Below are 17,353 nucleotides of genomic sequence, written 5' to 3' on the forward strand. Positions count from 1 at the left end.
TAGATAATATTAAGTAAATTATTAATTTATATTAAATATAAAGAAAGATATATACAAATATAGTGGTATATGAAGAATAGCTAATTATAACATTGGTCATTTATATATATTTTTTTACAGACACAGCAGCAAAAACAGAAGCTGATTGGTTGGCTGGTGGCCAGGTGCATGATGGGACTTTGAGCCACAAGTTGGTTTAAAAGGCAAATAAACACCACCTGCTCATACATCATTACACAGCAGGCATCAACCTCTCTCTCACACACACACACACACACACACACACACACACTAAACACTGTGAAATACAACATAGAAGCTTCAGTGTGTTTAACACACAGCCGAGATTAAATACATACAGCTGCACTTCATCAAACTCAACTGCACAATGTATTATCTCACCGAGGCTGCATTTACTTGATCAAATATACATTAAAAATTGTGAAATATTATTACAATTTAAAATATCTGTTTTCTATGTGAATATCTGTTGAACTGTAATTTATTTCTGTGATGCGCAGCTGTATTTTCAGCATCATTACTCCAGTCTTCAGTGTCACATGATCTTCAGAAATCATTCTAATATGCTGATTTGCTGCTCAAGAAACATTTCTGATTATTATCAATGTTGAAAACAGTTGTGCTGCACAATATTTTTGTGGAAACCGTGACGCATTTTATTTTTCAGGATTCACAGATGAATAGAAAGTTCAAAAGAACAGCATTTATTTCAATTAAAAATCTTTTGTAACATTATAAATTACTTTACAGTCACTTTTTATCAACTTTTGTGTGTCCTCGAATAAAACTATCCGTTTCTTTAAAAAAAAAAAATAAAAAAAACGTACTAACCCAAAGCTTATGAATGGTCATGTATAATGTATGGCACAGCTTTAGTTCTCATTACAACACTGACCTCAGTTTTCCCGCCAAATCTTACACATGTACATTGGACTCTGTTCCTTCTGTGTGTGTGTGTGTTTTGTGACACTCATAGAGCTGAACACAAAAAAGCTGCTGGCCTTGTTACTGTCTGTGTTTTGCAAGCTTTCTGCTGAACTCTGACCTCTGGTTAATCTCCTTCACAAAGGCTGTATGACACAGTCAAGACTCACACACACACACAGGTTCATTCACGTTTCTTAATACACTCAAACTAGGCTTCAGGTGGAATGGTTTTAGCTGAGTGTAAATCTCAGTAAACGTGTGTGAATGTATCATGTGTGTGTAAGCGCTGATATGCAGTACCTGTAATGACGTTAATATCTGGGTAGTTGTTTTCCGAGAGCTCGACGGCGTGACTGTCCCTCTCAAACGCTTCCCGCAGCTCCTTCTTCACCGCAGCCGAACCGCACAGACGATACAGACCCACCACCTGTCAATCACACACACACACAACCCTTATACAACCTTCAGAGAACCTCACAACAACATGCAATGCTGATATTAACATAACCATTGTAGTAATTAGGAGGAAACAGCTCTGCTTTAATTGTGTATGGTTAGTTAAAAAAATGCACACGCATATATAGAGAGAGTGCAGGAAAGATATTTTTATTTATAAAGTACAACAATAATGATAATAAACAATAACAATAATTAATTTCTGAGTATTATCATTATTACTACTGAGAAATTTTAGCACACGTTTTGTATGTTCATCTGTATGTTGCATATAAGTGTCAGGGTTCTGTCACTTCGGACTAGTTTATTCGTGTTTTTGTGACATAGCCCTTTGAGTATCCTCTCTATCCGCTCTCTCGTCTGCGTGCTTTGTTTCATGTTGGAGCGTGGTGTTCGGATGCGTTGTTCAAGTTTCGATTTCGTGTCGGTGTACACTCTCGAGTTTGCTCGGGCCGTGCGCTCTTCTGTCCGCGTGTGTTGTTGTACATATCAATTTTAGTGCAGTACCAATACAAGATAGGTTAGCAAAGGTCTTTAACCTAAGCCTCTTCTTTGTTGCACAAGATGTAAAAATGTGACAGCTTGCACACAGAAGCACATCTCCTTATTATCCAATTCTTAAAAAAACATTTCCTGTTGGCTGTCGGAAAGACTGCAGGTATGGAAATTAACCGGCTTGGATCCGGACCAGCTCACACCTGCAATCCTGCGCACAACAGTCTGACAAACAACTGCAGTACAAACCTGCACGTACACAACACATTCATTCACAGAGGACTTCTACCGCCTGCTGTGGGCGGAGTTAAGAACAGAGGGAGCCAATCAGATTCAGCACTCAGTGCAACTGCCTGCATACTATTATTATTATTATTTTTAATTAAATAAGCATTATGCAATGACAAACATTATGTTTCAGTTTAATTCAGTGAATGACATTCAGCCATCATCTCAAATAAATTTGACTTTTTAGCATTTTTAATTGGTTCATATGTCACTGTCCACTTGAGTTGCTGCATTATATAATCAACACATTGAACAGTGTGTTCTGGTTGCATACGGACAAGTATTTTCATATACCATACTACCATGAATGCTGTGCACTGCTAAACATCTTTAATGACCTGCTACTTCTGCAGTATACAACAAAAAACACTGTGTGAAATACTGTATCCCACAATGCATTGTGCTCAACTTGATGAATGAACCTGAGTATCTATACAATATTGAAAATGTTTAAAGAAACAAACAAACAAACATAAAAAAAAAAAAATAAAAAATCAATGCATATATAAATGCATAAAGGCAAAATAAACAAATGCATAATTAAATGCACAAATGCATAAACACATGCAAAGTTGCATAAATAAAAAAATGCATGCAAACACTTAAGTAAATGCATACATGCATAAATAAATGCAAAAATAAACAAATGCAAAACGTTAGTATTTAATATACAGTATATATGCACACAGTTTAGTAGGAAGTAAGCTAGCTTTTCATCTCAAACAGAGCCTAGCACATTCTGCAATGATTTAGCAGCACAGGCTCCAATAAACAGAAGACATTCCCTGCAATGTGAAACAGCAGCTTGATTCAGACCAGTGGCGTGTGTGTGTGTGTGTGTGTGTGTGTGTGTGTGTAACTCTAAAAATGTCACCCAGAGGAAATAATAGCTTGACCACAGTCTTGTTAAAAACAGCTGAAGAGTTTCCTGAATCCACTAAAACCTTCCTCCTTTCTTCCCCTAGTGAAGAACACATCCTGCTTCTGGGTTGGTCTTCAGTTCTAGCTTGGCCTGTAACTGTGCATTTGACCACAGATTCCATGCTGCCGCAAACATGACACGTGCATTAAACCCAAAGAGGAATGTTTAATTTGGGCACAAGCCAAACTTTAGAGGTCACAGGCTAATTTGTAAAAATAACAGTTTGAAATGACTCTCATAACTCAAAACTTTGAGGCACGGAAAGTACATTTTAAAGTTATGAATTCAAAGGAATAATTCACCAAAAACTTTGTTGTGTGAAAGAGAGAATATTTTGTATATAAGAAACAAAAGTAAGAGAAACAAAATGTTCATTTTTTAGGTGAACCATTCCTTTAAACTGGCAAGAAGGGCTGCGGAAAAACCCTCACGGCACACAGCTAATCATTTACCCATCCAGGTTGGTGGTTTTCCTGCGGCCATAGCTCAGAAGAAACATTCCTTTAGCTTCCGTGAGCTGTGTATATTGTGCTTTCTTAAGACAAACTATACTGACTTCAGGCTTTAGTAAAGAACTCCACATAGTAAGCAGCTAAGCTCTGACCTTAAACCAAGTTCACTTATTTCAAGAACACTAGAGAAATACTAATTCGGTGAACTGAATGCATAACAATATATAACAACCACTAGGCAAGGCTACTGCAAATTCCACAGTATATACTCCAGTATACGTGTGCTGTGTTGCTGTCACATGACCAAGAATATTTACATTGGCAAGAAGCATCCAATTATCATCTCAAAAATAAATACATTAATTGCACATTTGTGCATCTCTGGTACCAGGAATACCACAGACTAGAGCTTCTGAAAAATGTTAGTTTCAATAGTGTAGTATAGTGTAGTGTAGTTTGTTTGGAGGCGTATACTTAAAGCTGCAGTCCGTAATTTTGTTTGGTTAAAAATGATCCGAAATCAATATTTGAGCAAGTACATAGCCAGCCAGTGTTCAAAACCAGCGCCTTCCTTTAGCCCGATTCACAACGGTTAGCTTATAATAATGTTTTCTAATTTGAGAGGTACGGGTAGGTTTTCGTGGGAAATTCGAGCATGGCACTGCGTCATTACGTCACGTCTGTAAACACGAAGAAGTTGTCCCGGCTACTAGGCAAAATCTACACGCTAATACACACTATACTCATTGTCACACAATGCTGATGTTGTTAACATTAATAATTTGAGAATAAAGTATAACAATAATAATACTTTGCACGGTTTGATGTGATATGAGCTAACCGATCTTTAGATTAAATCACCATTGGTAGCGCGATTTATGGTAAAGCTTTTTTCCTCAGTTGGTCAGAACAAACGTGGTAGACTTGTTACTTACTTGTTCAGACGGCAATATACGGTGAAAATTCTTATTTGGGTCACATATTCCAAGACGTAGGCTAGAATCTGTGATTGCGAATTACAGTATCCACACCGGTGCGGTGACTGACAGACTGTCACACATACTCCTCAAAACATTAGATTCATCCGTGCTGAAGTCGTGCCAAATCACAACCCACGCAAGCGAGATAATTCCGCAAAAAACAGCTTGCAATTTCAGGTTTTCAAACAGAGATGGCGACAAAGAGGCAAAACTTATGGACTGCAGCTTTAAAAAAATAAGGAAAAGCATAAATGCAAGAATAAATAAAAATGAATAAAAAGCTTAAAATAGTATTCAACAGTATGTAGTATGCAATAATCATTGTATTAAACGAGTATGCTGCACTCGTCACTATTTATGCATAAATGATTGCAAAAATAAACCAAGGCATTAATGCATAAACAATGCATACATAAATTCATAAAACATTGCATGAATGCATAAAAATACAAATACATGCATCATCTCAAAAAAGTGATGACTGAACAGCAATGCAACTTGGGAGCAGCGCATGAATAAGAAAAACCATGCTAAATTTGATATGCGGATATAAGCATCAGATATATGGGCTTGAGCTGCAGATTTAGCATACAGAGGCTGACAACACTCCACAAAGGGGTCAGCTGAGGTAAAAACAGCCTAAGACAGACTGAGAGAAACACTCTCATCATACCAGCAGAACTTTACTGCCTTCCCAAAGGACCTACAAGCTTTTTTTTTTTACACCGATAGAGGCTGAAAGTCTCTCTCAGCTGATATAGAATCAGATTTTCCATGTGTGAGTATTGAGCTGCAGGGGTAAATCTGATCTGAGAACAGCAGTTGGAGTTATTTTGTGGGTTGACGGCAGACACACTTGGTGGGATGAATGGACGAGAACAGCATTAAACTCTGGGTGACACTGTAACAGAGACAGATTGTGTGTGTGTATAACGGAGATGAATGGCTAGGATTTTGGCAATATGCCTGTGCACACAAACCACCGAGAGGCCTTGCTAAGCTTGTTTGTGTGAGTGTGTAATGTCCATGGACAAAGACTTTAGATCGGTTGGCGAGCTCACTTTAACCGAAGCCTAACGAATGACAGAAGAGACTCATGGGCTACGTTCACACTCCAAGCCTTAGTGCTCAGTTTTGATTTATTGCTCAGATCTGGCTGTTCACATTATTTTGTAAATGTGGCCAATATCAGATATAAGTGTAAACTGGTAACGGTCCTAAAATGACTCACATGCGCAAAAGAACAACAAAGGCGGCATGCAGTCGGCTGTCATACAAAGGTGAACATGGAGGCCACTGAAGTCAGCGTTTACACATTTATTGATGAGGTGATGTGGCATGGAAGCCAGACAAGGATGGGGAGAAAGAGAGCAAAGCTATTCCTGTACAGTTTTCCCTCTAGTTTTGCATGTAGATAGCTGTCATCATAATACTTATGCATACCACACTGTCCCTCCACTGACTACCTTCGCAGTCTTCCATATTAACCGAGTAACCAAGGAACTTACTGGTATGTAAAAACTTTGGAGTGACTCCCGTCATCTAAAGTGACATAAAAAGTACCATGAGCTCTAATATGACTGTTCAGACTGAGGTAGCATTGCAAAACATTGGCCTTAGGATGACATATGGAAGTGGCCCAAACCAGAATTGGAAATATCAGATTACATGTCTTTTGTGCTGTTCACACTGCTCTCATATGAATATAAATTGTATTTAGGCCACTTTTGGGCCTGCATTCTGAACGTAGCCATGGAGATACACTTTAAGGCTAAATGTGAAATTTCTGGGCAACTAGTGGGACCAATTACAACTGAAAAATACCAAGCAAGTTTCCCAAACATTCTTACTGCTCTTTCTGACCCATCAAAGGTAGTCACATCACAAACTCTTCTAGGACTCTTTTGAAGGTGAACCATTGTGACACTTGTCAGAAAGACAATATCTTAAACTCTTCCAGGACTCTTTTGAAGGTGAACCAGTGTGACAATCTTTAGACAGTCAATGTTTCAAACTCTTCCAGGACTCTTTTGAAGGTGAACCAGTGTGAAAATCTTTAGACAGTCAATGTCTCAAACTCTTCAAGGACTCTTTTGAAGTTGCCACAGTGTGGCACTCTTTAGAAAGTCAACATAACAATGGCTTACATATAGTTGCAGATTTAACTTAAATAGTAGGCCTACTTTATGAAGTACTGACATCAAAAGAATTGCACACTTCACCTTTAAATTAAAGATTTAGTTTGGAACTGCATACAGGTTAAAGAACCATAAAGATCTGCTCCACTCACTCACCTGACAACCCCTCCTCTCGATCTCAGAGATGCATTTCTCGATGAGTAGTGGAACCATTAATCCAGAAGCTTCCCGTTCCACCACGCGCCGAGCCTCTACGCCAAACACCTTCATTTTGTGATCCCCCTCCTGGCCATCAAGAGAGTTCTGCCTCTGCTCCATGAGGCTCAGCTTCACATAGATCATTCCACGTGGTTCCAGGCGGACAGCAAGCTGGTGCGTCTTACGTACACGAAACAAGGCCGGGAGAACCACAGTCCCATGGCAGCACACCCGGTTCCTTCGTGGTGTGGACTCCCAACTGAAAACGACAAGTTTGAGGTGCTGAGCGTTCTCCAAATCAATGTTGAAGGTGTGGTCCATGCCCAGGAAGGCTGTCCGACAGGTAAGCAAGGCCGTACGAGCTTTGTTGACAGAGTCCACCTGGATTGCACAGTAGACGTCGCGGGAATCAACCCGCGGTGGTTTCAAGTCCTCTGCGCCATAGAAGTGCAGACTCATTAGTCCAGAGATGTATGTTAGGCACTTTGGCTGCTCAGAGAAACTATACGAACGGAAGGCGTCGATATCCAGCTCCGTGCCAGGGAGCCTCTGACTTCCACCGTTCCCATTGGGATCCCTGTCCCGGGCTTTACCGTTCTTTCTTTCTGAGTTTCCGTGCTTTCCTGACTTGGCCACAAGTTCGGGCGAGTCTCCATCGCTTAGGTAACCTCCCTTACTGGCCGATTTGGGAATGCCACCGCTGTTGCTCCTCCTCTTATCGAAGTTGTGCTGTGTAGAAACACTGCTGTCCAAATGGTACCACCAAATCACATTACCACTCGCCAATGCAGTCGTCACACCTGCCGGGGACAGTCTGGACTGGGACTGGCCCAGCTCTGCCATCCCATTGGCTCTTGGCGAGTGAGCCCTGGGTTCTGATTGGCTGTTGCTGATGGCCACATTGCTAGATGGGTTCCCTTTAACACTAAGCTTCCGACTTAGATCAGGCAGTTTCTTCATCTTCATAGAGAGTTTTCGGACCGTCCGTGGTGACTTGATTTTATCAGGAAAAGACCAGTTCATAGTAGTGCTCCTTTTAGCTGGGTTGGGACTAGAAGAGGGAGAAAGTCCACCAGTGGACTGCTCTGAAGGATCTGTGGAATGAAAGAAGGAGGTTTAATTAGTACATTGACCAAGTCATTGATCCCCAGGTCTTAGCTGACCCTTAAATGAACTCAATACCATTTGCGGGTATATGTTTTAAGTGAATCTTATACCACAAGATGAATAAATTTCTCATTTGGATTAGTTGATAGATGCGTCAAGGATTCAAGCCAAATTCTTTCAAAAAAGTAACAGCGATTTGGATTATTCAAAGCAAGATACTTAATTGGTGGAAGCTGTACAAACAAGAGTGCTTTAAGGACTTAATGTCACATGATATAAACATGTACACATGGAAATAAGCAGAATAATTAACGTATGTCCAAGGTGTGACAGTTCAACACTTCTTATATCTTCAGTTCTTCAAAAACATGTCATCAATTATTCCTATACCTAACCAAAACTCTTATTGCGTGCTCGAAACAACCCCAGTAACTAGACAATTTGACACATTATCCATAATTCTTTCCTATTGCTTCTGGCCTGTTCGCTCCTGTTTAGTCCACAGGATTCCCCTTTGCTCTATGCACATACACGCCATAATAACTACATATATCCCAAAAAGTCCCTTTCCAGCTCAGTCACACACATCAAAAACAAAGAACATCTGTGGAACATTCCAGAGTGGAGCGATAAACCAGACCTTCCATTGGCCAAGAGCGCCGTGGTTAAATCGCTCCATCAGCCTCAGTATAATTTGCTCTCTCGATTAGTAGATTTCCTTTTACGAGAGACTTCTGGACCTGGGACGCAGTTATCTCCGCAGTGTGTTACCGCAGTCATTATGCAGTGGCTGACAAATCAGATTTCTTGAACATGCAACCCAGATCGGTCTCCTTCCTCTACCTCGCCCTCTCTTTCTCTCTGATCACATGGCACGTTCATCTGCTTTACTACAACAGCGGCTCTGTTGCCACAGTTCAGGGCCTCCTTCAACACCCGCCGTTTGATCTGGTACTTACCCGCCCAGATAAAACAAAGACCCAATTCTGTTAAAGAGAGAGAGAGACATGCCAGTGTGAAGAGACCAAAAAGAGAGAGGCAAGGAGAAAGAGAAATACTGTTTTGAGAAAGATTGATGTGGAGGAGATGGGGCAGAGGTTCACACTTTGACATCGCAAGTGTGTGTGTCTTTTTAAAAGGACAGTTCACCTAAATATGAAGATTTCGTTATCATTTACTCATATTTCTTGTGTTTTGGAACACTTCAGGACTCAACCTCTCTAAATTCTATCAGACTAAACCGGGTCGGAAAGACTCGCTGAATCCAATTGCACAATTTGAAGGCTTAACTAGACAGCTTACATTTATCTAGTTTGTTGTTTATCAGTGCATGTTATTCTGAAGAAAATTATTTTCTGAACTTTTTTTTGTCTCTGAAATGACATTCCATTCTGCTGATGTCACCAAGGCCATGTGGGCGGAGAACAATAATGTTAACCAATAATATCGTAATCCACTTTTCACAATCTAATCAAATGCCACCAATTACTTACATATAAGTAAATATACATATAATCCATATGAACTGAATGCAAGTGTAAATGAGATTTGAAAGCTAATTTGATTTCTTACAAGAAGTAATTTTAGGGATATAAAAATATAGGGCAGCACAACTGTTTTCAACGTTGATAATAATCAGAAATGTTCTTATGAGCAGAAAATCAGCATATTAGAATGATTTCTGAAGATCATGTGACACTGAAGACTGGAGTAATGATGCTGAAAATTCAGCTTTGATCGCAGAAATAAATTACAGTTTAAAATATAAATTTTAATCACATAGAAAACAACTATTTTGAATTGTAATATTTCACAATGTTTTTACTGTATTTTTGAGCAAATAAATGTAGCCTTTATTGAGCATAAGAGACTTCATTCAGAAACATGGGCAAATGTTAAAAATTTCTAACTTTTAGTGTATGCAAAAGCATAATAAACAATCCTGATTGTTTAATGCGATTATAGCTTTTAACTATTCTTGCAGCCCTGACTAATTTAACAGTATAAATCCCTACACGCAACCGAAAACTTACAGATGTAAATATGTGACACCTCACACACACCCACACACACCCACACACACACACACACACAGAGAGAGAGAGTCTCAGGGGCCCAGATTAGAAGGCAAGGTTGCATTCCAAAACACACACACACACCCCTGCTCTCGTCCATTTAGAATATGGCATCTCTAATCAAAACACTAGATTTATTTAAAGGGTTTATATCATAAAAAAAATCTAATTTCTGTTAACATACTGTAACTTGCAGAATTTAATTTTGTTGATAATACTCACTGACTGTGTGTGCATTTATTTTACATTTTTGATTGTGACAGGTGGTGAGTGGGCCGATCTGGTCACTAGTCACACTAATTATAGAGTGTCAGAAGACATTTTACAGCCTTAAATCTGTCTCACACACACACACACACTGTGCCATTAGTGACCGAGAGAAAACTGGAGCGTTTATCTGAGATCATGACGTCTCATGTCATGGACTGTGTGTTGAACTGATCACAGATCTTCTCTCTAAATGATTCAAGAGCTTCGTCCAGAACCACAGAACAAAGCTCTGTTTCACACACACACACACACACACACACACACACACACACACACACACACACACACACACACACACACTCACTTACACACACACACACACACTCACAGGGCTGGGCAAAAATAAGACGTTAATACTTTAAGGCTCTCGTTTAATTCATGAGTGTGAATTTGAATTGAACTGCTCACACCCTACAGGATGTTGAATTGGAATTTGAACAGAAGAGGAAGAGGAATTTACTGAATTACAATTTGAATGAAATTCAAACAGAGTCACACAATAGAGGACTGGCAATCATCCAACACAAGATCTAAAATGTAAATAATTGATCATTAATTTGTAAAGCTTTATTCTCTAACTAAGAATGTAAAATACTTTTTGATTACATTTCTCTAATATAAGTGCAATACTGTTTTACAGAACATTGTTTTCAGATCATTTTATAAAGTCATCAAATGTATTATGCTTTATAAAATATAATTTGTTCAACAGAAAAATTGTGTGAAAATAAGTGATCTTCCAACATTATCCACTGTTAATTTATTAAATATACATATATAACATACACGCACGAACACGCACACACACAAGGTCAGGGTAGACGGCTGCCTTTCGCAACGCCACACTCAGATCCGGTTACCTGCCACCCACGGGATTGTGGGTAATATTACCTTCTCCATGTCATCACTAATGTAAAAGGCGAGCGTGCGCTCAGTTTGTGTCGCTCATGTTTCAGAGGGGTGTTGGGACGCACATGCAGCCGGGAGCTAAAGTCAACAGCACACCAGGAAAGTTCCGGAATGGAACACAACACAGCATTCAGAACAGAGCCTAAAACACACACACACACACACACACACACACACACGCTTCTAACACAAACGTGTCAGAAGCTCAACCAACGCGCTGAAGAACTTCACATCAACACGCTGAAAAGTCACAACAATGACCTTTGAAGACATAAAACAGTCATTTTTTCAGTTTGATTTTATCCATCAGGAATTGACTGGATTGGAAAATAGTGGGCTTTTGTACCAGAACAGATCCAGACCTGGATTGCGTTCAGAAATCAAAACAGCACACTTGCATACTACCTGTGCTAATTCCACAGTATGCATCGAAAACCTGGATGAGCTACTACATTTGCCAAAATGTGCATCATGCAACAAATGACAAAATGCAATGTACTTGATTTCATATATTATGTGAACAGTGTTATTTATATACTATACTTACTGTACTTTTTATTAAGAGTTAGCTTTTATTTCAATAATATTTAATTTTAATAAAAAAAATGTTAATTTTGTTATATGCATTTGTCATTTTTATTAGTTTTTATTTAAAGGTGCATTAGGAGATCTTTGAAAATGCTAACTTTAGCCTGATAGCACTGAAAGCGAACGTCCCACCCTCCCTGCAATCGCCGTCTAAAGCCACGCCCCCTGAACGCATATACGCTCACAGACCAGAATACCAGAGACAACATTACTACAATAGGCTACATCAGCGGTTCTCGCACCCACCGCTCTGCACATTTCGTATGTATCTCTTATCACGTGCAACGTTTGTTCTATTCGACCGTAAGTGCCCTGCGAAGTGGACATCGCCGGATATTCTGCCATGATTCCAGTTCGAAGCGAGCATATATGTTCCATACAAAGGGCATTAAAGTGTGCGAGACGTAAATTTAAATAGTATTTATTTACAGGGGTATATTATGTCACACTTCTCTAGTAAGTTTAGTCTGTGTGTGAAGACGCAGCTCAGCGTAAATCCGTGAATGAATGTTCCGAAGTGAAATAAACTTCAACGGATTGCCCTGCTCAGAGAGTAACGTTAGGGAGCAATGAACACTGTGTAGGGAGCATGTCAATCGGAACACAGTTCATGCACGTAGCTCTCTTCTAATGAGCTGGTCATCTGATTCAGGTGTGTTAACTAAGCGAGACATGCAATATATGCAGAGCGCGGGGCGCGGGGACTGGAACTGGGAACCGCTGGGCTACATCATGTGTCATTCACCGGGGAGAAAACTTTATAGTACAGTTAGTAAAAGTACTACAATACCAGGAAGGAAGATCGGGTTGTTGATGTTTGTCTGCTATTCTCGCTCTGTCTGCAATAGCGTACGTGATCGCGCTGATGGTATGCAAATGCATACGTTGACAGGCATTGAGCATTTTGATTGGATGAACATTTCTTGGTCCTACGCCTTCCACAGAATATATAAATACATTTAGACCACTTAACTTAATGATTGCTATCGGGATGTGAGGAGACTTTCAACCAGAATAACAAAAAAAATTTCTGAAGACAATCACCTATTGCACCTTTAAAATATTAACATTTAGGTTTAATTTATTTTTATTTCAGTATTTTAGTTTTAGTTTTTATAATTCCTTCCAGTTATTTTAGTGCTTCGACTGAAATGAATTAAAATTTGATTTTAAGCATTTTATTTCAGCTTGTTTCAATTAACAAAAATGTTTTAAATGTTTTATTATGGGTTTGTATTCATATATTTAATTAGCTTTTATTTTTATACTATGTTTTTATTTTAATTGTAGTTCATTTTGATATGAGCTTTTGTCATTTTATTAGCTTTTGTTTATTATAATAATATTATTCAGGTTTAATTTAATTTTTTATTGCAGTTTTAATTTTAGTTCAGTTTTAGTTTTACTTCCATCTAAACAACTGACCATAATAAGTTTGTTTGTCATCTAATAAATATTATATATATATATATATATATATATATATATATATATATATATATATATATATATATAATTTTTTAATTATTATTATTTCAGCTTTATTTCAATTAACACAAATGTTTTATTATTATTATTTTTTTTAAATTTGCTCTTATTTTTATACTTAGTTTTTTATTAGTTTGTTTATTTTAAATATTACTGTTTTAGTTTCATTTATTTTTATTTCAGAATTTTAGTTTTAGTTCAGTTTTTTTTAGTTATTTATTTTAGTGCTTCAATTTAAACAAAAGGAAATTAAGAAATTTTAGTATTAGTGTACTAATATCTATCTAAATGTAACACAAATGGTTTCACATGTTATTTTTTTAGAACACTGGTCAGTATGAAGTATGCGAGTTTGTCAAAATAGCATAATTTCATCATTCACAATGAGACCAGAAATATGTATCAAGTAAACAGCCTCCATTTGGATTTCATGTGACTTTAAGCAGCAGACTGTTTTTTAAATATGTCACAAGACAAAACGCATTTGCCCTCACAGATCCAACCAGACGTTAATTACAGGTTTAACCTCATCAGCTAAACTAATGTCACCACATCAAACGACCGCTAGTCAAACAAACAGAGCCGACGCTAACAACCGCTAACAGACATGAACTCAAAGATGTGTTCGTAGCCTCCAGAGAAGCGTTACGCTGACAGCTTCACTAGTTCACTGACAGCAGTCTTTAATAGGCATGACTGCATTAGTGAATAATGTCACACATTCATACAACGCTAAATATAGAGCTGCGCGAGTCCTGAGAACCAGACGATATGATACAACCCCGAAAACCCAACGATCCTCCAGCCCAGAGCTGCATGGGTAATACAAATAAAACTAAAATCACAATATGGCTTAGCGTGATTTTAAATAAATATATGTGCTGTGTGTTTGAGAGTGAAGCGCGGCACTGTGTTCATTTACACATGAACAGCTCATGATCTGGAGTTTGCAGCTTTCAAACTCATGTCTGCATTTGCTGTGAGTTTGAATTGTTTTATACATGCATCTGAAAATGCAATATGCACCAAACGCCTTCACAAACTTGTAATAAGAAGCGCTTGGTTTTCCATCAAAATAAAAGTGGTTTAACATTTGAAAATTAGAAAACTAAAACAATTAAGGGCATAAATATTAGTATTACAATTTTACTGTTGTTCTGTAAAATTAAATAAAAAAATACATTATTATTATTATATTTTTTCTTTTCATGTCTTATATGTTTTAATATTTTATTGGGACCAAACTGTGCAGTCTTACAAACAAGCAAAAATTGTACAAAATGTTTATTTGTTTGTTTATGTATTTTATTTTTCGAGAACATTTTACAAAAAAATACTCTTTAGGTCTTTCTGCTTAAAAATTTCATATTTAAGAATACATGTTAAAATACAATTATTATTATTATTATATTTTGTTCTTTAAATTATTTTACAAATAATTTAAATAAAGTAATATTTCTCATTTTAGTAATATAATTAAATAATAATAATAACAATAATACAAATGTTATTATTATTATTATTATTATTATTATTGTTATGGTCTTTTTGATGTATAGTCACAAATTTCTGGGCCAAACTGTGAAGCCTTTTTTGAATGTCAAATGTTTAATGTTTAATGATTAAATACTACATAAAAAATAATAATAATTTCAGTGCAGCACACATTTTTTTTTTTTTTTTTTTTTAAATCGCAGTTGCAGTTTTTAATCAGAAAAATCACAATTAAATTTTTCATGCAAACTCAAAACCTGAAACATTTCTGTCTGGAGAATGACACTATTTCCCCGTCTAAATACTGTAAATCTGATATAAAGCCACCCAGCTTTATATCAAGCTGATGTAAAGCTGCTTTGACACAATTTGCATTGTTAAAAGCGCTATACAAATAATAGTGACTTGACTTAACTTGACTAAAACCTCACAAACCTTACACAGATATGAATAATTATTTTCCAGACAGGTTTATTATCCCAGTACGCTGAACATGAAGCGCATCTCAAACTGCTAAAGCTGCACCTGTGGCTCTGCTCTCCTCCTGCGTCTGTCTTTCGTCTGCTTCCGCTCGTCTCGTCTGGACTCTGATGACGGGAACGCAGCGCAGCAGATCGGCCTCCTCATCCTCCGGGATGGGATTGTACCAGATCTCCCCCTCGTCATCGGCGTCGTTCTCCTCGGCTGGGTCGGTCCGGCGCGGGACTCGGCCGTGTTTGACTTTAGCGGCGGACAGCGGGAGGCGGCGAGGACGCGCTTCTGCAGACATCAACCAAACGCCATCAAACCACTGGACATTTACAGGACCTAACTACTAAAAACATTAGAGATAAAGCTGAAGAAGAATATTAGTGTATAAATATAGTATTTATTAGTATAAATTATAAGTAAAATATAAAATATTATATTAATTATAAGTACAGAGATGTAAAACTTAAAATAAATTAAAATTAGCAATGTTGCTAGAACTGAAATTAGGGAATTAAACTAAAAATAAATAAATAAAACTATTTAGAAATATAAAAACAAAATAAAAATAACAAAAGCACAAAAGTACTAAATTACAAAAAAACTAACTAAATTGAAAAAAATAAATCAAAACTCAAAATATAAAAATAAAATAGCTTGGCAAAAAAATGAAAATGAATGCAGTTATTAAGTTGAAGTACTAAAATTGTTAACTGAAATAAACCTAAAACTAAAATAAAAATAAATTAAATATAACTATTTAGAAATATAACCACAACTCCCACCCCCCCGCAAAAAAAAAAAAATTAAAATGACAAAAGCAATAACAAAATGACTAAAAACGAACTAAACTAAAAACAATAATTATTATTACAAATATTTGTTAATTTACATAAAGCTGAAATCAAATATAAGTACCTATTAGATGATCTAAAACTAGAAAAACATTTAAATGTTGCCTTGCATTACATTTCTAAAGTACTACAATGACTAGCTAAAATAAAAGTAAAACTGAAATAAGAATAAATTAAAACTATAAATTAAATCTATTTAGAAATTTAAAAAATAAATAACAAAATGTAAAAATTAACAAAAGCACATACCAAAAATACTAAAAACTAAAATTAAAAAAGTTCCTATTTTAGTAGTTTTGGTATGTGTGTTTGTCATTTTTTTTTATATTTCTATAAAATGTAAATGTATTTTTATTTCAGAAAAAAAAAACAGTTTTAGCATTAATTAAATTTTAGTTCAATTTTAGTAATTCTTTTATGTGCTTTTGTATTGTATTCTTATATCAGTGTTGTTATCATTAATGAAAACTATTAAAAACATTTTTGTTAATTGAAATAAAGCTGAAATATATCAAATATAAATGCTGAAGTTAAAGTACTAAAATTAATAACTGAAATAAAGGTAAGTTAAAAATAAAAAAAAAAAAACACACAAACTGCTTTAAAAAAAAGTAAAAAAAACTTACTGGAAATAACTTTGATAAGTTATTGAAGTGTAGTCATATTTGACAAAGAAGAAAAAAAATGGGACAGATGTGTGGATTATTAAAACACTTCTTGATCAACTTCCAGCAGAGTGAAACTCTGGAAAACATTCACTATGAGAATCAAGGCATTCTGAGTGTGAATGTACACAGTCACACCTCTGTCTGTCAGAAGTGAGTCAGATGGCGGGTGTGTTTGTGTTTGCTCCTCCTCAGCTGCAGGGGGCGCTGTGACGGAGCTCTGCTGGAGCCACTGGCGTTTCTTAGAGACGGTGATGTGGTTAAATGGGGTCTGACGCTGACAGACGAACTCCATCACTGCTGCAAACACAAACAAACAAAACCAACACTTCTGCTGATTCAGCTCATCTGACTGCTGCCATTGGCGCAAAACATGCAAGTGCATCCGGTTAGATCAAACGAGTCCAAAATCAAACCTAAAAGAGTCATTTATTGTTTTTGTAAACCATGTTTTTGGTTTCATAAAAATCTCAAAACCTTCAGCGTCAAACGGGACTGACAGCATCTTTCATCATGAAACCATTTACAGACTATGCACTGCTTTCTAATATTCACACG

At 36.9% G+C, this 17,353-nt stretch overlaps 1 protein-coding gene across 5 annotated transcripts in view; it reads right to left on the minus strand.

Moving 5' to 3' along the window:
* syde2 (synapse defective 1, Rho GTPase, homolog 2 (C. elegans)) overlaps positions 1-17,353 on the minus strand; it is a 43,069-nt gene that overhangs the window by 13,022 nt on the left and 12,694 nt on the right. For 2 of the 5 annotated variants that reach the window (XM_058763037.1, XM_058763041.1), the window contains exons 2-5: positions 16,934-17,092; positions 15,334-15,567; positions 6,836-7,971; positions 1,249-1,375 (exon numbers count right to left, since the gene is read on the minus strand). In XM_058763037.1, the coding sequence (XP_058619020.1) occupies positions 1,249-1,375; positions 6,836-7,971; positions 15,334-15,567; positions 16,934-17,092 (1,656 nt within the window). Of the gene's footprint in view, positions 1-1,248; positions 1,376-6,835; positions 7,972-15,333; positions 15,568-16,933; positions 17,096-17,353 lie in introns of all 5 variants that reach the window. The other 3 variants (XM_058763036.1, XM_058763040.1, XM_058763038.1) reach the window with 2 other exon arrangements.

This window comes from Onychostoma macrolepis, chromosome 23, assembly GCF_012432095.1.
Source record: "Onychostoma macrolepis isolate SWU-2019 chromosome 23, ASM1243209v1, whole genome shotgun sequence".
Taxonomy (NCBI): domain Eukaryota; kingdom Metazoa; phylum Chordata; class Actinopteri; order Cypriniformes; family Cyprinidae; genus Onychostoma; species Onychostoma macrolepis.